General features: G+C 35.9%; 1 protein-coding gene across 2 annotated transcripts in view; it reads right to left on the bottom strand.

The window, feature by feature from the left end:
- The window catches only part of Nipbl (NIPBL cohesin loading factor), a 155,818-nt gene that overhangs the window by 85,957 nt on the left and 45,575 nt on the right, over window positions 1–24,286 (bottom strand). For both annotated transcript variants that reach the window (XM_057789441.1, XM_057789442.1), the window contains exons 2-5: window positions 8,833–8,975; window positions 7,569–7,734; window positions 4,739–4,866; window positions 175–271 (exon numbers count right to left, since the gene is read on the bottom strand). In XM_057789441.1, coding sequence (XP_057645424.1) covers window positions 175–271; window positions 4,739–4,866; window positions 7,569–7,734; window positions 8,833–8,896 — 455 coding nt within the window. In that variant the 5' untranslated portion in view covers window positions 8,897–8,975. The remainder of the gene's footprint in view (window positions 1–174; window positions 272–4,738; window positions 4,867–7,568; window positions 7,735–8,832; window positions 8,976–24,286) is intronic.

Raw genomic sequence — 24,286 nt, 5'->3', positions numbered from 1 at the left:
CAGTAATTCTACACTCAACATTTTTAGGTGAATGTTCATGAGTGCAGCTAAGCATGGAACTATTTATATATAATTCATGATTATTTAAATGTATATACTTGATATTCAATAGCATATTCATTCACCACAGAATTTAATATTTAATATATAACATATGCATAATTATTTATTTACCTGGAGGGGCTATGTGAGATAGTGGTTTGTTGGTAATTGGAAGATGCAGGACTGTGCATGGAATTCTGAGAAAGTTTATACTGAGACATCATCATTCCTGTGCAATAGATAAAAAACACTATTATTTTTCTTCTTACAATAAAGAGTTAACTCATTCTTTTAAAAGCATTTAAAAGTTCCTTTCTTCCATCCAGAAATGATTTTGTTTTGGGGAAGCAATATACAGCTACTAGGCAAACTAAATTTCAAGAACCATCAATTTTATTAAAACATAATTTTAATATAACTAGTCTAGTGCTGAACATAGAGATGTTGCTCACAATTTTTAGAGAGCTAGGAATTGACACAGGACATCATACACTCTAGGCCGGTGTTAAAACTGAACTACACCCCCAACCTTATACACATCCCGTTAGCCTTTAGCCTTAGGACTAAGAAGAATTTTTAAGTCACTTCATCTAGCTTTTGTCAAAATTCTATATACTTCTTTTAATATAGGCCTCTAACTAGGTTATTGTTATTATATAGAAATTTTTTTTTTTTTTAACATGTACCTCTCCTGTGCTTAGGTACTTAATTTCACCAAGTTAATTGTTTCACACCTAGGCTTTATTATTCATTTATCTATGGACCAAATATTTGAGTTCATGCAATTTCCATCCAAAACTATTAACAAAGCATGATATTCATATGTCTTCTAAAATAACCTTTTGTTACTCAGTAAGGATTAAAAGACTATTTCATTAGTAAATGAAAACACGAGGACATCTTCATTTTCTTTTTTTTTTTTACGTTTTATTTTTATGTGTATGAGTGTCTGCCCACATGTACATATGTGTACCATATGTGTGCTAGGTCCCCTTGGAGGTCAGAAGAGAACACTGGATTTCCTGGGATAGGAATTAGATGTCAGCAACCATGTGGGTGCTCAGATCTTCTACAAGAGCAGCAGCAAGTGCTGTTACCAACTGGGCCATCTCTCCAGATCTAGCTTTTAGATTCTTCTATTTCTTTTCAAGCAGGACATTGTTTCTTTCTTTTTCTTTCTTTCTTTTTCTTTTTTTTTTTTTTTTTGGTTTTTCGAGACAGGGTTTCTCTGTGATTTTGGTTCCTGTCCTGGAACTAGCTCTTGAAGACCAGGCTGGCCTCGAACTCCCAGAGATCCGCCTGCCTCTGCCTCCCGAGTGCTGGGATTAAAGGCATGCACACCACCGCCTGACTAGGACATTGCTTCTTGATTCATGCACAAATGGCATTTTGTTATTAAAAAAAAAAAAGCAGCAGGAAAATTCAGTTAAATCAGAGATAAAATTCTGCAACTAACCCTGACTTTCTTATATGGCTTTTGGGAACTGCGATCAAATTAATATTTAAACTTTATTTCTTGCTGTTGATATGAAAAACAAAAGGTTTATATGTTTATTTGCCAGTAGCACTGCAGAAGGGACGATAGCTCAACAATCAGTAGAATTTTGTTAGGGCTCAAGACCACCTCAAAGACTACTAAAATATGAATATCAGTACGAAGCAGTTTTATTCCACAACTTAATAATTTAATGACTATAAATACTGTTCCTGGTTGTCCTTTTTTGTTGTTGAATGGGGAAAGCAATGTCATAAGACAGAAATTAAAAAATTTCTTCCTCTCAATTAACAGTCATCACTTGGGTAAAGCTGAAATGACTAGTTTGAAGGTAATGACCATGTAAAAAAAGGGGCAAATAAAATCAGAACAGCTCTTTCTGATTACCCCAAGGTTCCAAAGACTATGATTACAGTGACGTGCATATAGTAAAATTGTTGTGTATGAATCACATTTGCATTTAACAACAAAAAGTTATCTTTCTAAGGATGGGATATGGCTCACTTGATAAAGTACTTGTTCTGTTAAAAAACAAATATGAGGGGCTTGAGTTTAGAACTCTGGTGATGTAGGAGGGTTGCTATCTGTTGCTTTCATTGGCTAATTAATAAAGAAAACTGCTTGGCCTGATAGGTCAGAACATAGGTAGGTGGGGAAGACAGAATGCTGGGAGGAAGAAGGCATGAGGCAGCCACCATGGAGCCAGCCCCCAGGTCAGACATGCTGAATCTTTCCCAGTAAAACACCAACTCGTGGTGCTACACAGATTATTAGAAATGGGTTAATCAAGATGTGAGAATTAGCCAATAAAAGGCTAGAACTAACGGGCCAGGGAGTGTTTAAAAGAATACAATTTGTGTGTTGTTATTTTGGGTGTAAAGCTAACCATGCGGGAGCTGGGCGGGACAAAAAGCAGGCCTGCTCGCCTTATCACTACACCCTGGTACCAAAATAAAGAGCTTGTTGTGGCCACACACTTCTAACTCTAGCGCTGAGGTAGGTTGTAAGTGAAGACAGGTGAGTCTCTGAAATTCAGTAGCCAGCTAGCTTATGCTAGAAGATAAGCTTCAGATTTAGTTAGAGATTCTGTCTCAAAATATGAAAGATGCAAAGTGATTGTTGTGACATGTACACACACACATGTACAAGCACATATGCACAAACCCATAACATAATAAATATCCACATAAATTATCCTTTGTTTTAAAAAAATGACAACAGTATTAACAAATTGTTTTAAAAATTCTACTTTTCCTTTTCACAAAATAGGATATATAGCAATATACAATAATTATACATTTTAACTAAAAGTGTATACAGAATCAAACAAAATGTATAACTTAAATAAGGTGAATGCTGTAAAACTTTTTATTATAGTGATTTAATATCCAAATTTATACTTAAAAATATAGCTTACAAAAAATGTAGCATTAGTATCCTTGAATCATTTTATTTATCCAAAATTATATTTACATTCTCTTAACCTTACTAATTCTACTAGGCCTTCTTTTAAAGTTCTATTCTCATTATTTAAGAAATAATTTATGCATGTGTTTTTGTGTCTACATTTGAATGTAGCTGTCTGCAAAAGTCAAAAGAAGGTATTAGATCCCTTGGAAATGGAGTTACAAAAGCCCAAAGCAGAAATAAAGAATAGTATATGCTTTTAATTAACATCTGGACCATTTCTCCAGTTTCCTGTAGTGATATTTCATTTGTATTTTAATAAATAAAGCTTGCCTGAAGATCAGAGAGTAAAACAGCCCCAATTGTCAGCCTTACAGACCAGGAAGTGGTGACACACACCTTTAATCATAGCCCTGGAGAGGAACATAAAACAGGAGGGGACAGCTCTCACACACAGTCTCGTTCTAAAGTTTCTTGGAGGCAGGACTGCCATTTCACACTGAGGTAGAGGTAAGAGTCAGTGGCCTTGCCTTTCTGACCTTCAGGATAAACCCCAATATCTGTTTCTGAGATTTTATTAATCATGCTACAGTTTTCTATTTTTTTTAAAATCAACACTAACTTTATATTCTCCTTTAGCCCCAGCACTTTCAGAATGCATAGCTTTATTTCCTTTCATCACTGTTTAATGGATCTGGTTAATCCACAGCCATGCTCTGTATATCTGTTTTCAACTGAGAGATAAGAGGAGCATAACTGAGTTGTGAGGAATAGGTAGGAAATGTTAATTGCTTTAACAAAACAAACAAAAAATTCAATTCACATAGAAAAATATAAACAAAATAAAACAGTATTATTTAAAAATATTCATATACAAAAAAGAACTAAGAAACATAATAGAAATCTGCATGGAGACATTGCTGAAAAGTAAGCTAGAATGAATCTGATGGTATTTTTTAAAAAGTGAACCAATTAGCTATAACTTGGACCTTTCAGAATTGCCTAAACTATTCCTAGTTTAACCTTGAGAGTCGAGGATAAACTTGGATTTGCTAAACACAGCTAAATTCTAGAAGACAATGTTTTTTTAGCTTTTAGGTATAGTTAAATACATAATAATGATATCTGTGATAGATATTAAAATTTAACCTGCCTTGGCCGGGCGATGGTGGCGCACGCCTTTAATCCCAGCACTCGGGAGGCAGAGGCAGGCGTATCTCTGGGAGTTCGAGACCAGCCTGGTCTACAAGAGCTAGTTCCAGGACAGGCTCCAAAGCCACAGAGAAACCCTGTCTCAAAAAAAAAAAAAAAAAACAAAAAAAACCTGCCTTATAATACTTAGAATAAATAAAAGCTTTGTTACTAACAATATTAACTGAGTTTTACTGGTAAGGCAAAATGAGTATTATGTCAATTCATAGATCACTGTTACTAAAAATAACAATATATCTATAAAACATATGCTCAAATGTTTTCATATATTTTCATTACTGAAAGATTTCTTTCAAACTTTCTAATTTTCTAAAAGCAAAATTTCTAAAGTTCACTTAATAAATACATTTCAAGATACCTTAAAACAAAAAACCTCAAAATTTTAATTTCCAAGGAATTTAATTACGTATTAAACCACAGGACTAATTACTAAGTTTCCTTCTCGCTCTTGTCTTGATGCAAAATATACACAGACATTTGTAGGTGAAAAGCCAGCTAGTTAAAGACACTTGAATTTAATCATGTGTAAAACAAGTTCTGATACAGTATTCACAAACATGCACTATAAAAAAAGAACCTCACCACTTTGTACATATCTGTTCTGCATGCTTTTCTCCCTGAAGACATTTGGACTCCTTGCCAGGACGGCCTGCAACAAGACTGGTATATCACCTTCTGGGTCATCGCTCCCAAGGTTATCTTTCAGTTCTCTGGCATTGAAAAAAAAATTATAAGCATGATTAATTTCTTAAGAAGACTTATAGAATAAAATCATATACTTCAGTAGGCCCAAGGCATATATTTTCCCAGAAGAAAGGAAATTATCAAAAACAACAGAGAGGAGTGACTATAGACAACAACCCCACTTCATTTTTCTAGGGCATGGGAAAGGGAAACTGAAACCATAATCTTACAAAACAACACGATTATTTGAATTTTCATGTCAATTTTAAGAAAGAAAAGCAGGGTCTATTACATATTAATAATTAACAGATACAGAAGTGTTGACAATGTTAAGAAACTACTATTTGAACTTGGAATATTTGTTTTCTTTGGTTTGGTTTTTGAGACAGGCTTTTTCTATGTATCAGTCCTGGCTGGCTGTCCTGGAACTCGCTCTTGTAGACCAGGCTGGCTTCAAACTCACAGAGAGTCGCCTGTCTCTGCCTCCCAACTGCTGGGATTAAAGGCATGTGCACCACCACTGCCCGGCTGGACTTAGAATATTTTGACTCTCCCTTACGTCTGAACATGAAAAGAATGCGACTTTCTTGGAACTGTTCTCTCAATAAAATAACCAATGTTACAACACTGATTAAGAGAAGGTTAACATACAGGTTATGTGATTTTTCTATCTTATACTGGTTTTTCAAATAAAGTCATAGTACGAGGCAGAACCAAACAAGTGATAAAAATAAACACAGTAGCTATTCTCAGAAAACATCTCAGTAATTGGCAAATAAGACAGTGACTGTTTGGAAACAGTGTCTTCAAATTTTTTTTTCCATTCTAATACTAAGCCCAACCCTGCTTAGTTTCTGAGCTCAGTGGGCATTGAGTGTGTTCATGAAGGAATGGCAATGGACTCTATTTTGTTTTCTATATTACCACTGCTCTATACCCTGCTTCAACTTGGTAGAAGTAGAGAACTGATCTCTGAAAGTTGTCCTTTGACCTCCACAAACTCACACACCCTGGCACATACATGGGCAAACACAGAAACTCATTGGATCCAACAATAATGACCTAAAATATGGCACCCAACAGAGACTCAATAAATTCCTGGGAATAATCTTAAAGAAACTTCCTATATAATAAATCCTAATTTTTTTACATGCCTTTCCCTTACCTCTTTAAATATTCAGAAACCACTGCAGAGTATGTATAGGCATAAGCAACTGTGTAATATCTAGACAATGGAATTTCTAGAGTAATTAAAACATAAACATTATAGTTCCTTCTGGTTTCTAAGCAGCCATTTCTTAGTTTCTTCACCAGAAAAGTCAAATTTAATAAGAAGTTCAACTAGTCAACTTGGAAATTGTCCCTCAAATATGTACTGCATCTAATATGCTTCATCTTTTCCCTAAATAATAAATCTTTAAACTTGAAAAATTAATTATGAATGGAAGTTTATATGAATACTATTTAATAGTAGGTTATAATGGTATGAAAGTGACAGACGTTACTTGAGAAAAGCTTGTTATTATATGTGTGCATGTACAGGTATGTGCATGTCATGACACACATACAGGGCTGGTAGATCTCTACTTTTACCTTCATGTCTATTCTGGGGACGGAACTTAGGTCCTATCAGGTTTGAGTGACATTTACTTTAGTCTCTGAGTCCTCTCTCTGCACCCAGATGTTACTGTTAAATACATTCTGTGCTGTTTAGCTTGTAAAGTATGCATTACTTTTGGATTGAAAAACATATTAAGTACACCCTCATTGTTTAGCTCAATTTTATTTTTAAAAGTCTACTACATGAAAACACATACTTATGTTGAAATGCTGTAGTCAGTTCCAAGGAAAAGAAACATTTTACTTCCCAAGGAGTTAATTATACTCAGCATTGTATTCCAGTGTCTAGAAATTTACTAGATTGCTCCAATACTATGAGAAAAGGGAAGATAAGTTTTATGAGCACATTTAAATCTTTATGCAGATGTTATCAGTATCATTTCCATAAGTTGAAAAGATCTGCATCAATGGGTGTGGGTCAAAACTACTGTCACAAATCAACTATGGCCTACCTAAATCTCTTTAATGTCTCTTCAAAATTGGCTATAATCTCGCTTGGCTACTGACATTTTCTTTTCTTCCTTTTTAGAGACAGGGTTTCACTAGGTAGCCCTGACTGGCCTGAAATTTGTTATGTAGACCAGGCTGGCCTAAGACTCATAGAGATCTGCCTGCCTCTGTCTCTGGATGCTAGGATTAACGGCATAAACCACCACTCCTGGCCGGGTACTGACATTAAAAACAATGTATGAACTTGCATGATAACTCAGACATATTCTAATCCTTGCAAGGTTGGCAAGAAAAGGACAGTTGGTCCAAGGTCAGACTGGGTTTTAAGGTGAAGCTGTCTCAAAAACCAATGGTAGGTTGTGGATATAACTTTACCATCAGTGCATACCTATCATATATGAGACCCTGGAACTGAGTCCCAGCACCACATAAGCCGAGCATGGTGGCACGTGAAATACTCAAGAAAAGGTAGCAGAACATCAGCTGCACGGCAAATTCAAGGCCAGTCTGGGACACACGAGACCCACCACAAACAACAACCTCCCTCCCCACCCCAATATGAATTTGAATGCTTGGGAAATTACTTAAAAAGGAATGCTGATTTTTCTTAGCAAGACAAAAACTTTTTACTTTTAGATATAAAATTGATTGTACTTACATGTGATCTGTTGATACCTGGTTGAGACTATGGACAAGCTGTGAAACCAAACTGTCATCCCTACAGGCCAAAAGGCAGTTCACCTCTTCTGCTATTCGTGAGTTAAAGAGGAGGCTCTTTGTAGTTGTTGCAGGTAAAGGAGATGGAAGAGGCAGCTGGTTCAGGACTATTCAAGGGAAAAGCAGATTATTAGAAATTGACTGACTATAAGAAGTCTTTCTATACATATGTGTGCTTATATAAATTTTAGGACTAAAAATAAGTTATAAGTATCAATGTAACAAATGACTGAAAAACATTACTCTTCACTCTGAAAAAAATCTCAATTAACCCAAGAAATCAGCCCTCTCAAAACACCACAGGCCACTGCAAACCACAGTACTAGAAATTACTTAGCTTCTTTGTAGTCATGGCTAATTTTCATTTAGAAACTTGAATGAACTAAATAAAACACAACTTTGAGACATAAGGTTGGAAGGTAACTTATCTATAAGATGGATCAGATTAGTAGCACTCTCAAGACAAATAAACCAAGAACACTACCTGACTCTATAGTACACTGATATGCAATATAGTTTTAAAAGCTTAAGAATAGACAAAAACAAATAGCTCACAGTAGAATATTCAGAGTACAACATTCCTAAAGAACAATAAAAATTCCTGCCATAAATTCTTAAACAGTTCTTTTTTCTACTCTACTCTAAATAGCAAACAAACAAAAATAAATATTTTGCAGCTTAAATTATACTATTTAATGTTAGCACATTTAATGAGGATTTGTTAATTTGGCTAAAGGTTAAAAAATTCCAACTAAAATATCAGGTATCATGCCTTTGGGGTAATTTCAAACCAACTCCATAGTGTAATTATCATACTGCTCTCACCAATAGGCAACATGATATTCAAAACCCGGTACCACTAGAATTTAGGTAAGATGGGCTCTCAAGTTCTCATTGTTGGAGAGCAATTTCAGGTGCTGTTTTTATAAATGTTTTCTAAAAAAGTACTTATTCTTATTTGTCAACACATTTCTTTAGTTTTGGCATTTCTTGAAGTTTTGTGTCATGTTTTAAAAGTCTTTAGGAAACAGAAATTAATTTATGTATTAGATAGCAATATTAATTTTGCTACTCCCACAGGTACAACAACAAAATATATTATTTGTTTTTCCGTTCTTTACAACATTAAAGATAATTTCAAGTGTCTCTAAAACTGAATGTTCGCAAACAACAAAACTTAAATTAGATAAATTATCCAAACTTACGGTCTGTGAGACTAGCGATCCCCGCAAGAGTAGTTATGGGGACATGGGGCATATCCCCATTCATCCTGAAGTTCTGGAATGGTGTTGCCTAGGAAAGTACTTAGTTCAGGTGCCAGCTGTCATTACTTTCCATTTCCCAAACTCTGCAACACACACACAAAAGAAAACCACATATTATTTGTGGAACTATGTCAAATATATGACTAATATAAGGATGCTTAATCATTTAAAAACTAAAAATCTCAGCTTCTATTTGTTCAATCTATTCAACAAGTCATCTATATATACCACAATCAAAGAATATGCTACCAGCCTGGTCTACAAAGCTAGTTCCAGGACTGCTAGAGCTGTTACACATAGAAACCCTGTGTTGAAAAACAAACAAACAAACAACCGCATCACTCAACTATATTAATTTCACAGGAATCCAAGAGTATGAAGAGTATAAATTGGTAGAAATACTTAGAAATTTCACTATACTTATTAAGAGTAATCTGTAGAAATACTACTTTCTACTAGAAAGAGCAGCCAGTGCTCTTACCTGGGAATGCTATTTTTTTCATAGACTTGTCACTTTCTAACAAAAATTATTTATATGACAACAGAAATAAATAATGTTAATACAAAAGCAAAATGTCCATTATGATACTAATAAATAAATCAACAAATTATACTAAGTAATAAAGATCTTAAGAATGGCTTGTGGTTTAATGAAAGATTGCTTAGTTACAAGATACTACTTCAATTTAGTTTACTATAATGAGTCTGAAGAACCTGTAAGTACTTGCCAAGGATTTTTTTTTTTTTGGTGGGGGGGAGAAACTCCTTTTAAAAAAAATTCATTAATTTCCCTTCAAATTTTATGATTCCTTCATGCAAGGAAAATAAATGCAAATAAAACAAGTGGCAAAAATTATAATAATATTCAAATTGGTATGGGTCTGCAATAGAATATCTGCTGGCAGATTTTGTGGAAGACTTTGTATCTTACAGCAAACTGTAATGCACATGTAATCTTGTCTCAAGAATTTCACTTTTAGAAAGTATCTTGGCTAGCCTGGGTTTTCTGTTTTTCCATATGAAGCTGATTATTGTTCTCTCAAGGACTGTGAAGAATTGTGTTGGAATTTTAATGGGGATTGCATTGAATCTATAGATTGTCTTCAGTAAGACTGCCATTTTTACTATGATGATCCTTCCTATCCATGGAGATCTTTCCATTTTCTGGTATCTTCTTCAATTTCTTTCTTCAAAGACTTAAAGTTCTTGTCAAATAGGTCTTTCACTTCTTTAGTTAGTGTTACCCAAGATATTTTATTTGATTTGTGGCTATTCTGAAAGGTGATGTTTCTCTGATTTCCCTCTCTGCTTCTTTATCCTTTGTGTATAGGAGGGCTACTAATTTTTTTGAGTTGATCTTGTATCCTGCCACATCACTGAAGGTATTTATCAACTGTAGGATCTGGTAGAATTTTTTGGGTCACTTATGTATACCATCATACCATCTACAAATAACAAAAGTTTGACTTCTTCCTTTCCAATTTTAATCCCCTTGATCTCCTTATGTTGTCTTATTGCTATTGCTAAAACTTAAAGAACTATGTGCAAGAGTGGACAGCCTTGTTGTCTTGTTCCTCATTTTAGTGGAATCGCTTTGAGTTTCTTTCCATTTAATTTGATGTTAGCTGTCGGCTTGCTGTATATTGCCTTTATTATATTTAGATATGACCTTTGTATCCCTAATCTCTCCAAGACCTTTATCATGAAGGGTGTTGAATTTTGTCAAATGCTTTTTCAGCATCTAATGAAATGATAATATGTTTTTTCTTTCAGTTTATTTATATGATAGATTACATTGATAGATTTTTGTATGCTGAACCAGCCCTGCATCTCTAGGATGAAGACTACTTGATCATGATGAAAACAATCCTATACAATAAAGGATCTTCCGGAGGCATTACCATCCTGACATCAAGCTCTATTCCAGAGCTACAGTAATGGAAACAGCTTGGTATTGGCATAAAAACAGAGATGTTGACCAATAGAATCGAATGGAAGACCCAGATAGTAATCCACACATTATGAACACCTGATTTTTGACAAAGGAGCTAAAATTATACAGTGGAAAAAGAAAGCATCTTCAACAAATGGTGCTGGCATAACTGGATGTCAACCTGTAGAAGAATGAAAATAGATCCATATCTATTGCCATCACAAAACTCAAGTCCAAACGGATTAAAGACCTCAATATAAATCTGACCACACTGAACCTGACAGAAGAGAAAGTGAGAAGTAGCCTTCAATGCATGGACAGAGGAGACAACTTCCTAAATATAACCCTAGTAGCACAGGCAATAAGAGCAACAATAAATAAATGGGACCTCCTGAAACTGAGAAGCTACTGTAAAGCAAAGGACACAGTCAATAAGACAAAAAGGCAGTCTACTGAATGGGAAAAGATCTTCACCAACCCCAAATCACACAAAGGTCTGATCTCCAAAATATATAAAGAACTCAAGAAATTAGACATTAAAATTCTAAATAACCTAATTAAAAAATGGTGTACTGAACTAAACAGAGAATTCTCAATAGAAGAATTTCAAATGGCTAAAAGATACTTAAGGACATGTTCAACTTCCTTAGCTATCAGGGAAAATGTAAATTAAAACAACTTTGAGATACCATCTTACACTTGTCAGAATGGCTAAGATCAAAAACACTAATGATAGCCTATGCTGGAGAGGATGTGGAGTAAGGGGAACACTCATCCATTGCTGGCAGGAATGCAAACTTGTGCAACCTCATAGGAAATCAGTGTGGCGGTTTCTCAGAAAACTAGGAATCAACCTACCTCAGGATCCAGAATACCACTCTTGGGAATATACCCAAAAGGTGCTCAATCATGCTACAAAAACATTTGTTCAACTATGTTCATAGCAGCATTATCTGTAATCACCAGAACCTGGAAACAACCTAGAAGCCCCTCAACTGAAGAATGGATAAAGAAAGTGTGGCACATCTACACATTAAAGCACTACTCAGCGGTAAAAAACGATGACATCTTGAATTTTGCATGCAAATGGATGGAATTAGAAAACACTCTCCTGAGTTAGGTAACCCAGACCCAAAAAAACGAATATGGTACATACTCACTCATAAAAGGATACTACCCATAAACAAAGGTCATTGAGTCTATAGTTCATGAACCAAGAGAAGTTAAGAAATAAGATGAACCCGAAGAAAAACATATATAGATCCACCTGTAAATTAGAAACAGACAAGATTGCCTGACAAAATTTGGGAGAATGGGGGCAGAGGGTAGAAGAAAGGGGAGAAGGGGAGGGTTGAGGGGAACTTGAGAGAATGAGATAGTCGAGATGGAGGAAGGACAGATATGAGAGCAAGGAAAGATATCTTGATTGAGGGAACCATTATGGGGTTAGCAAGAAATTCTAGAAAAATGCCCAGGAATCCACAAGGATGACCCCCAGATAAGACCCTAAGCAACAGAGGAGAGGGTGTCTGAACTGGCTTTGCCATGTAGTCAGACTGATGTTTATCTTAAATATCACCATAGAACCTTCATCCAACAACTGGTGGAAACAGAGGCAAAGACCCACATTGGAGCACTGGAGTGAGCTCCCAAGGTCCAGTTGAAGAGTAGAAGGAGTGAGAGTATGAGCAAGGAAGTCAAGACCATGAGGGGTTCATCCACTGAGACAGTTTGCCTGAGCTATAGGAGCTCACCAACTCCAACTGGACTGGGAGTGAATGAACATGGGATCAAACTAGTTACTCTGAATGTGGTTGACAGTTGGGGCAGACTGAAGCACCACTGATAGTGACACTGGGATGTCTCTACTGCATGTACAGGTTTTTGGGATCCTATTCTCTTTGGATGTATACCTTGCTCAACTTAGATAAAGGGCTTTGAACTTTCCACAGGGCAGGGTGCATTGCCCTCTCTTAGAATTGAAGGGGGTGGGGTGGGAGGATGTTGAGGGAGTGGGAATTTGGATTGGTATTTTTTATAGTAATAATAATAAAAGAAAGTATCTTGAACATGGGTGGGAGATAACCCAGTCTGTAAAGCCTGCAGCACAATCATAAGGACTTGAAAATAACCTCAGCACTTGTGTAAAAACCAGCACACATATTGTAGAGTGCTAGAAACATGCTCAGCTGTTAAGAGCATTTGCTGCTCTTCCATGGGACCTTCCAAACACCCACATTGGGGGACTCACTCTAACTCCATAGTAGTCTACTCTTTTCTGGCTTCACAGACACATATGCATATATACTTATTCCACTCCAACCCACCACCACAAACAATTTTTAAAAGTCTGGTATGGTAGGGTAGACTTGTATCAATGCTGAGGAGATAGAGATGGGTGTATTTCTAGGACTAACAGGCCAGTCAACATATCCTAGATGGGCAACAAGAAATTCTAAGGAAAAAAAAGTTGGCCTGAGTGAGGTGGAACACTATCCCAGCACTTTGAAGGCAGAGGCAGGGGAATCCCAGTGAATCTGAGAGGTAGAACACCATCCTGGCACTTAGAAGAGGCAGGGGGATCCCAGTTAGTTTGAGGCCAGCCTGATTTACACAATGATTTCCAGGCTAACCATGGTTACATATTGAGACCCTGTTTCAAAAAAAGAAAAGACAACTTAGGTTGTCTTCTGACCTTCATATGTGCACAAATGTACACTCACACATACAAGAACCCACACTTGCATGCCCCTGTACATAAGAATATGCCCTAAAGAACTGATCATATATATGGCTCAAAACATATGTGCCCATATAAACACATTATAAAGCATTTTAGCAGTAAAAAATGGGCAGAAAAGATAACTGATGTTTATCAAAAGCAGCTACTATATTATAAAGTTGCTTTAAAACACTTAAGTGTACTTTCATCTAATCTTTGATGAGTAACCTGGTATACAGAGAAGGTAAGAATTTGTCTGAGATCTAGCCTATCAGACACATGGACATTTTACATAACTAAAATGTATAAACAACAATATCACAATATATAATCAAAGAAAAAAAACTGGTCTATTTAAGCTCTTCCACTAGGCAACCACAGACAAATTATTTAATATTTCTGTACCTCAATTGCTTATCTCTGTAAGAGACAAGTAATTATTATTTCTAATTTTGTTACAACGATGAGCTGAATTAATACATGCAAAGATGTAAAGGATTTAGGTTTGTGCTTGGAATGTAGCAAGTTTCGATTAAAACTGTACTGCAACTTACTATATACTTTTCTGTGCTTTGCTTCTTATGTTATCTCAGACTATATTTATAGATATACATATATATACACACAAATATATACACACACAAATATGGTGCATTCTTTTTCTAATATTGTTAAATGGGCAGTTAAAAGTTAGATTTGGTCAGTAGTTCACAAAAACCTATGCATGGCATCCAATATAACAAACATTTCTACACTATTTGGTTCTTCATGATGATGTACCCAATGTCAGTTTTGTGTCACAGATACTATATGCTAGGCAAACAAAAGGGATTGTAGCACATGTTAAAGAATACTAGATAGAATATACAAGATGTATTTATAAACAGGTTGACCAGTGCATATGGACAGAGAAGAAATGCCTGCAAGAGTTTATCATATAAAGTTGAAGGAGTTCCCATATCCTTACTATAAACAAACTCAAGATTTCACTTAGGAGTAATAAAATAATCAAAAGAAAGATGGGGTAGTAGTGAGAGAGAGAAAGCAAAAGGTTCTGTGAGAACACAACAGTATTAGCAACAATGGTCCACGTCTGGATTTAGATAATCTAGGATAAATGTCTGTGTAATATTTAACTGCAATTTTCAAAGGTAGGAAGCTGATAAGGATAAAAATAGTGAGAATTACAGCTGTGCTATAGAATGTAGCTCAATGGGAGTCATTGACTCACCCGCCCAAAGCCCTGGTACAATCAATGCCAGCCGCACAAAAATTACTACCCCTTACCTCCCCAAACCAGAAATAGTTCAGGAAGAATCCATATATTACATAGAATAACTGTTAAAATGACACAGGATAAAAATATAGAATGTTTCAACAACTGGAGCTTTCAGCACTGACAAGATGCCACAAGGGGAAAATTCCGTAACTGACAGACATCATGTGACAGTGAGGTGTAACATGGGCATATCTGGGCTAGGAACATAGCTTGCGGAGCCTGAGGCAACCTGAGATTGATCCTACGTACAGGCAGCCTAGAACTAACTCCACATAGCTTTCTTACCTCCTCACATGCGCCATGGTACACATACTTGGCACACAGAGTAAATAGGTACAATTATACAAGAAACGAGACTTAAAAATTACCTTTTACAGTAAGCATAGACTGTTTAAAAAAATTACCTTCAGGCTTCATTTATTAAACAAACAAGTTTTTTGGGGGGGAAGCAGTTCAAGGCAGGGTTTCTCTGTAGTTTTGGAGCCAGTCCTGAAACTAACTCTTATAGACCAGGCTGGCCTCGAACCCATAGAGATCTCTCTGCTTTTGCCTCCGGAGCGCTGGGATTAAAGGCGTGTGTCACCACTGCTTGGCTGGAATGAGTTTTATCATTAGATTTGGTCTCATTCTCAAGATACCTATGTGTATACAAATATTCCCAAATTAAAACAAAACAAAAACAACAACAAAACAAAACAAATACCATACCCAAGTACAAAAATCTGCAATAGTTCTGATACTAAGCATTTTGGATAAAAAATAGGAGCAAGAGGAGGGTAACTTTGTAGTAGGACATTTGTTTTTAAGCACTTTTTCCTGTCAGGCACATGTGCACACACACACACGCAATCTTTACTAACACACATGCAATCTTTACTAACTATGTAATAAGAAAGTGATTATAATGATTGTTATTACTTCCCTGATTAAAATTTTAAGTCTTAGGACCTGAGCAGTTTGTAGCTACATGGGTAGAAAGCAGAGATAAGATTTGAACTTGGGTGTTTTCCATTTCTTTTATGTTTAATTGTTTATTTTGAAGGTAGGATCTCCTTAAATAGACCAGGCCTTGAATTCACGATCTTTCTACTTCAGCCTACCGAGTGCTAGGGTCACACACCTATGAGTACCACAAGGAGTCTGAATTCAAGTGTTTCTAAACCAGGTTCATATTCCTGGCACATAAAAAGATTATAAACCAGGGACACATGATGTGGGATGTCCTTCCCTTATATGTGTTGTTTTTTATGGATTGATGAATAAAACTTTTTGGCCAATGGCTTAGCAGAATAAAGCCAGGTGGAAAATCTAAACAGAGATAGAGAGAAAAAGTAGGCAGAGTCAAGCAGATGCCAGCCAGCTGCCAAGGAAACAAGACACGTAGAAAACGAGGTAACACATGGCCATGTGTCAATACATATATTAATAGAAATGGGTCAATTTAAGACGTAAGAGCTAGCAAGAAATATGCCTGAGCCATCAGTCAAGCAGTGTTATAATTAATAAAGTTTGTATGTGATTATTCAGGTCTGGGCGGCTGGGAAAAAAAAGCACAATCTCTGTTTACAGATACAAGGATCTATCTACATTGTTATGTCCAAAAACAAAAATAAAAAAGCCAATAAAGGTACAAAGAATAAAAGTTCTTTTAAAAGCTAAGCATTTGTCTAAGTTCTCAGAGAAAAGTAATTAGATCCTAGCCCAAAAATAGAATACAAATGTCTGATATGCTGTAATTCAAAATCTTTATACCAGGTGATTATAAGATTATTTTCACCTTTGACTCAAATTTCATAAATATTGACTATTTTAACTGATGCTTTTCCTTCTTTGTTAATGTAAATTTTTTTTGTTAGGGGTAGACAAGGTTCAAAACTAGCATATCTCAGAGCTAGGGAGATGGCTCAGTGAGTACGGTGCTTGCCTGCCTGTGAACCTAGTACTGGGTTAGGTATAGATGCGTAGATCCTGGGGAAAAGCCAGCTGGTGAGCCAAGCAGAGTCGAAACGGCAAGCTCAAAGGTTGAAAGACTCTGTTTCAAAAAGAGAGGAGAAGTGATTGAATGATACATCTCCATATCAACCTCTGGACTTCATACACATCCTACATGGGCGTGCGCGCGCACACACACACACAAATATATTTTATTACTTTAGTTGATATTATATTGAATTTTATAATGGCTTCAAATCCATTTGGGAAATGAGTGGAATATAAATCTTCAAAAGCTACAGAGTTAAGTAAATAAATCTTATGTTGCACTACTTAATCATTTCACTTTAGTTGAACTAACTTCAGAATCTGTTTCCCCATCTGCTATTTAGGAACATTTTTTTCCACATTATATTCATACATGGATGAATGGATTTTCCTCAAATCCTAGCTCAAAAACAAAGTTATCAATCGGCAACCCTTGTCCACTGTGAAAATTTACTTCCTTTAAAACATTTCTGCCTCTATAAGATTCCAAATTACCACCATTAAGTAAGAAAAATATAAAATAAAACAAAGCTACTATGGGGTATTGGCTTCAATTTTAGAAGTTCCCTTGAGTCATTCCAGGAATACTAAGAATGTTTGTGTATATATGCCTAAATCATGTAGCTCTATCATAATATGTAAAGTGAAGTGTACATACATAACATAGAAGGGTATACTTATATCACCGAGTTTATTATATAAGGAAAAATTAACCACTAAGAAAATCAGTTTGGGATTTGCATTCTTCAAAAGCAGTTTATAAAATGAAGTTCTGCTTGCTGAGAAACAAAAGTATAAGAATTTGCCTTGATATTTGTTTTCTTTCCCAATTTTACATGAACTTAATTAGTGGCAGTTGTATACAGTGAGGACTGAGTACTTAGACAAAGTAAGACCATATCAGTATATATATACAAACTGCATCAGAAAAAAATTAGCACTAAATCCCAGAATGATAACATTAAAATTTATAGAGTGGAGTCTGGGGTGTGTCTCAGTTGCAAGGGTGAATGCCAAACACGCAGGAATTCCAGCGTTCATCCCTAGTACTTCACAAATAGGGTGTAGTAATACATGCTAGTAAACCAGCACTTAGGATAAGGAAGTCCTCTGCTATACAGGGCTATAAGAGACCCTGCCTCAAGTAAGTAAGTAAATAAGTAAAATTAAAAAGATTTTATAGAAGAAAAGTGCTACTGTGTTTGGTTTGCTAGTCTATCCTCCCCCAACATAAAACTATTTTTTAATGCTGCAAATAAAATAGCCTGTCTCTAAGATCTGCACCACCAAACTGAGACTATCTTAAAAAGGCTGTTTCTAAAACAGAGACGGATGGTATTAGAAGGGTAAAATAAAGACACTTTTTTATTTCTTTCTAAATTAAGTTTTTGTTTTAAATGTATTAAGAGTTGGCTCTCAGGCTTGGAACAAAATATGTTTGGACAATATGAAATTTTATCTGTAATCCAAGAACTCCACAAGAGGGCAGACTTTCAACTACTGTTAAGTGGAACAGTTAAAAAAAATCAGATTTAATAAATTACTGTAAGGAAAGTTTGCCAAATTTTTCCAAACTGATGACTCAACATTATTAGAAAGCAAGAAATGATGAGTGTGTGATGTGTAAAGTGCTCGCATAGTGAAGTCTTTTTTTCAATGCATGCAATCTTTTAGAAAAACTTGGCTATACAGAAACTCCTGTATTAATATTAAATTACAAATAACCTTAGTCTTGATATCTGTGTTGACGTTTGGCCGCCTTAGAATTGTCCCTCTTTTCTCCTCCTCTCCACTCCTTTCTTTTTTCTTGTTTTTTGAGACAGGTTCTCAATATACAACTCAGGCTAGCCTTTAGCTGTAGTGTGCACTTTCATGCCCATCTCTGACCTACAAACCTTTTCAAGAAACTATGGCAACATTGATTTTTTTTTATCCTAATATGACACAGATTTGTGAGCAATCCATTAATTAATATAACTCAGTGTGATTACAAATGGGATGCGAGTCTGATATTTTATTAAACTCTTCTAGTTAAAGAGGTGAAATAAGAGGCTGGAGAGAAGCCTTAGGTAAGAGCACCTTCCAGAAGACCCCAACATTTATAGGGATGCTTACAACCATCGGGAACTCTAGTTCCGGGGACCTAATGCCCTCTTCTGGCTTCTATCGACACTGGGCACATACAAGGTGCACAGACATACATGTAGGCAAAACCCCCATATACACTTAAGATCATTAAGAAAATTATCTGAAAGAACAAAAACAACTTCAAAAGGATACAGACTATAAAAAATCATATTACCTGTGCGTAATCTGCATCTTATCTCTCTCTAAAGATACCATTCAAGAAATCCTTTGTAATGATTTTTTTATTGCCAAATCATTTTAATCAGTATGAAATACCTGCTTGGTTAATGATCCCTGTTCCCAAAGAAACAAAACAAAAACCTGATCTTGACAGATTCTCCTCCAACGACTGCTTAGTAGTTCTGTTTACTTTCACAAATTCTTCCGTTATCTATCCTCATCTCAGAATTTTTCTTGAACCCACACTTCATATATTCACTCACATCCTTTCTCCAAATGCCTCACCAAAGTCAGTAATCACAATGAAAATGTTAAATTAAATGAACAAGCAAGTCTCAGGACCCACATAATTTGTCCAATACAACTGGTTGTTCTTTTCTGTAAAAATCACTATGGTACCAGCTTGTACTTCCACCAGCAATGCAGAAGTGTTCCCTTTACCCAGCAACCTCTCCAGCATAAGTTGTTATCAGTGTTTTTGATCTTGGCCATTCTTACAGGTGTAAGATGGAATCTCAGAGTTGTTTTGATTTGCATTTCTCTGATGACTAAAGATGTTGAACATTTCCTTAAGTGTCTTTCAGCCATTTTAGATTCCTCTGTTGAAAGTTCTCGGTTTAGGTCTGTATTCCATTTTTTTAAATTGGATTATGCGATCTTTTGGTGTCCAATTTCTTGAGTTCTTTGTATATTTTAGAGATCAGACCTCTGTCTGATGTGGGGTTAGTGAAGATCTTTCCCAAGCTGGTACAGCTCCTTTGGATGTCAGTGTGGCAATTTCTCAGAAAATTAGGAAACAACCTTCCTCAAAACCCAGTAATACCACTTTTGGGTATATATCCAAAGGATGCTCAATCATGCCACACAGACATGTGCTCAACTATGCTCATAGCAGCATTGTTTATCGTAGCCAGAACCTGAAAACAACCTAAATTCCCCTCGACCGAAGAATGGATAAGGAAAATGTGGTACACTTACACAATGAAGTACTACACAGCAGAAAAGAATAACAACATCTTAAATTTTGTAGGCAAATGGATGGAGCTAGAAAACATCATTTTGAGTGAGGTAACCTAGATCCAGATAGACAATTATCACATGTAATCATAAGTGGTTTTTAAACATAAAACATAGAAAACCAGCTCACAAATCACAATCCCAGAGAACCTAAACAACAATGAAGACCCTAAGAGAGACATACATAGATCTAATCTACATGGGTAGTAAGTAGAAAAAGACAAGATCTCCTGAGTAAATGGGAGCATGGAGACTTTGGGGGAGGGTTGAAGGGAAGAGGGGAGAGGCAGGGAAGGGAGCAGATAAAAATGTAGAGCTCAATAAAAATCAATAAAAAGTTTTATTTTGTATTTAGAAAAAAATCACTATGGTTCTAGAGTTTTTACAGTGATGGATTACAATCATTTTGACAATTTCTAAAACTTTACTGGTATTATCGTAAGTATACAAATTTGTATACTTACTAATTTGAACAGTAGTGACATGTTAATGATAGAGTCTTATGATCTACAATGCATGTATCTCTTGACTAATTTTCATCTTTTTAAATTGCTCTCACCTCATGACTTGAGTATTTTTTTTTTTTTGTTTTATGTTCTTGGGTTGTTAGCAATTTCCTTTATCCAGATTGTTTTTTGTTTGTTTGTTTTTCGGATGGTGAAATGATGGAAGAAAGGAAACCTTGTAGCATCATGGGGGATTTTTGTTGTGAAGAAAATAAGCAAAAATTAGGAGTACAGAAATGAGGTATGCAAAGAGACTTCTCAAAATATTTCTTTTATTTTACATCTTTATGTGGATCTCCAGGAACTAGAGTTACAGGTGGTTCTGAGTTGCTATGTGGTTGCTGGGAAGCAGATGTGGACCCTCTACAAGAGTAGTAAGTAAACAGTACATGTGCTTAACCATGAGCCATCTATGTAGTTCTGAATTATGGTGGTTTTTGAAGAAGACTCTCCTGATCTTCCTGCCTTAGTTCCCCCCAGTGCTGGAATTACAGTTCACCACCTAGCGTTCAAATTATGTTTTAGCACAATTAGTTTTAAACAAAAACAGAAAAGCGTACAAAACACTTTCATTTAAATTATAATACTAAATTATCTGGACTCAACACAATATACTTAAGGAAAATTAACTTACAAGTTTCCTTCTTTCTGTTAATTTTCAGAGTTTGAAATGTCAGTACCTATGGGAAAACTAAAGGCCCACATGTAAAGGAATGAAATTAGACCTCTATCTGTGACCTGCAAAAAATCAACTACAAATGATCAAAGACCTCAGTGTGAAAGGTGAAACACTGAAACTGCTAGAAGACAGAAGTAGCTGAGAACTGACTCTCAAAGTACCTGGAAAAGTAAGCAAGCTGCCGGCAAGGAAACAGCCAATGATAAATCATAGAGAAAACAGATGTGTAGATAAGTACTTTCTGACTAGGACTCCATTTGCCCAGGAATTAAGCCCTACAATAGACAAATAGGACCTCATAAAGCTAAACAGCTTCTGTGAGCAAAGGAAACAATCAAGAAAGGAGGAAGTCCACAGAGGAGGAGACAATTTTTTTGCCAGCTATGCATCTGATTAAGGATTAATATTCAGAACACACAAAGAACTCAAAATAGAGTCAAGAAAATAAGAAAGCAGGGCATGGTGGCACACACCTTTAATCCCAGCACAGTCAGGCAGATTTTTATCCTGGTGGACACAGGACAGGCCAACCTGGTCTACAAGGTGAGTTCCTGACAACCAGAGCTATATAGTTGAGACCTGTCTCAAAAAAACAAACAAACCAACCAATCAACTAAACAAACAAAACCCAAAAAGCAAAGAAGCAACCAGATTAAAAAGTGGGCTATGGATCTGGACAGAGTTCTTGAAAGAATAAAAATAGCTAAAAAAAAAAAAAAAAAAAAAACTTTTAAAGTATTGGACATTCTTAGTAATTAGGGAAATGCAAATTCAAAGGACTTTCAGATTTCACCTTATCTCACTCAGAATGGCTAAGATCAAGACAACAGCTGGAAACAAATGCTGGCAAGGACCAATTATTCACTGTTGGTGGAACTGAAAATTGGTGGAGAATCCCTGGAAGTAAGTTTTGAAGATTCTTGAAAAGTTAAAAATAGATCTACGATATGAACAACTATACCACTCCTCAGCAGATGCCTGAAGGACTTGACATTCTATTCCACAGATATGTTCTCTCTCTCCTTTTCTCCATCCCTCTGTCCTAGCTGCCTCAACTCCCTGTCCCTGGTTGGGTCCTACCTATTACATAGTTAGTACTGGCTAGCCTGGAACTCCTTACTGAGCTCACAGAGATCCACCTACCTCTGCTTCCTGAAAGCTGAGGTTAAAGATGTGTGCCACCACACTTAGTCAATTTTTTTTTTCTTATTTGTGGATCCTAGCTCTGAATTCTCATATGTGAGTAGATAGCCCAGAGTAAACATAGATAGGAGTAAGAAAAAAAGGGACCACAATTGGGGCCGGCGGGGGGAGGGGGTAGCTATTAGGAATAGGTGGACACAGGTGCAAACAGGGGAAATGAGAAAGACTGGGAAGGGGGAAAAGGTTGGGAGTAACAACAAGGATGTTTGGAAAAGCCATTGGGATATCATATTACTTTATGTTTAGTTAGAATCACACACACAAATACACATTAATATATATGTACATAATAAACATATATTTTTGAAAATTTTGAGATTATAATTACATTTCTTCTTCCATTTCCTTTATCCAAACCATCCCATATATCCCTCCTTGATCTCTTTCAAATTTATAGCCTCTTTTTCTTTAATTGTTAAACATATACATGTGTGTCTAAAAACAATCTGCTCAGTCTATATTTTAATTGTATATATGCTTTCAGAGCCAACCATTTGATATTGGATAACCAATTATTGTGGGAAAGACTATTTCTCTCACTTAGCATTCTTTGTTGCCTTTAGTTCTTTGTCTTGGGTTGAGGCATGTGAGCTTTTTTCCTTTCACATTATATTGTCTATTGGTCATCAAGTTTAGGCAGCTATACATGGATATAGATTCTGACATTTCTAGGAGACAAATATCACAGCAAAAATCTCTGTTCCTATGGCCCTTTACAGTCTTCCCACTCCTTTCACAATGATCCATGAACTTTAGGTGCAAGAGTTGTGTTGTAGACATATGACTGCATTTTGATCAGTTGTGGTTTTCTATAATGGTCTCCATCTCTTGCAAAGAGAAGTATCCTTAATGAGGGATGAGAACTATACTCACCCAGCAGGACTTCGGGGTAAAGAGAGAAAAACTGGGAGGAGGAATCTAGGTGCAAGATTTTGCCAGAGATTTGGAGCAGGTCAGATGTGCCATACTAAGAAGAGTTAACGAATCCAAGTGGTAGAATATAGATTTTTTTTTTTAAAAAAAAGAGTTAATTAAGTTATAAGAGCTAGTAGGGAAAAAACCTAAACTGAGGTCAAGCTTTCTTAATTAATAAGTCTCCAAGTCTTTATTTTTAGGCTGGTGACCCAAAGATAGTCCGACAAAAAAGCTTGCTACAGAGCACAAGGACATAGTTCTTAGAATAACTGAGAAACTCTGTGTCAAGTGTCATAGTAGTTACATATATTACTTAGCAAGACAAAAAAAATATCCTGTTATATTCCTTAGTAAGTTCTCATAAAGAACTGGGACTTGGGGATGGAATGATGGCTCAGTGTTCAGTTCCCGGCACCTACATGACAGTCCACAACTGTCTGTAACCCCAGCTGTAAAGATCTAACAACTTCTTTTAGCCTCTATGGGTACTGCATGTATAGAGTACACAGACAAACATGTATACAAAATACAAATATACATAAAAACAAAATTTAATTAGTTAAAAAGTCTATTGTATAAAAAATAATTGGGAATAGATGAAAGATACCATGGGAAAGGCCTTGATATAGCACCCATAAAGCCCTCCCCCCGAAAGATCTGCTTTATATAAATTGTCCTGTTCTTTCTCTTAAAAAAAAACAAAAAATCATATCCTAAAACATGTGTGAAGCTATAAAGAGACCAAATAATATAATGCACATATATAGTACGTCTAATGATATGAGTTATCTAAGATTAAAATGTAAAGTATTCACAGGAATGGATAGAACACTAGCCAATCAGTGCTCTAGAG

Source organism: Chionomys nivalis, chromosome 15 (assembly GCF_950005125.1).
Source record: "Chionomys nivalis chromosome 15, mChiNiv1.1, whole genome shotgun sequence".
Classification (NCBI taxonomy): domain Eukaryota; kingdom Metazoa; phylum Chordata; class Mammalia; order Rodentia; family Cricetidae; genus Chionomys; species Chionomys nivalis.
Note: the sequence above shows the minus strand (reverse complement) of the source record. Positions and strands in the feature narration are given on the sequence as shown.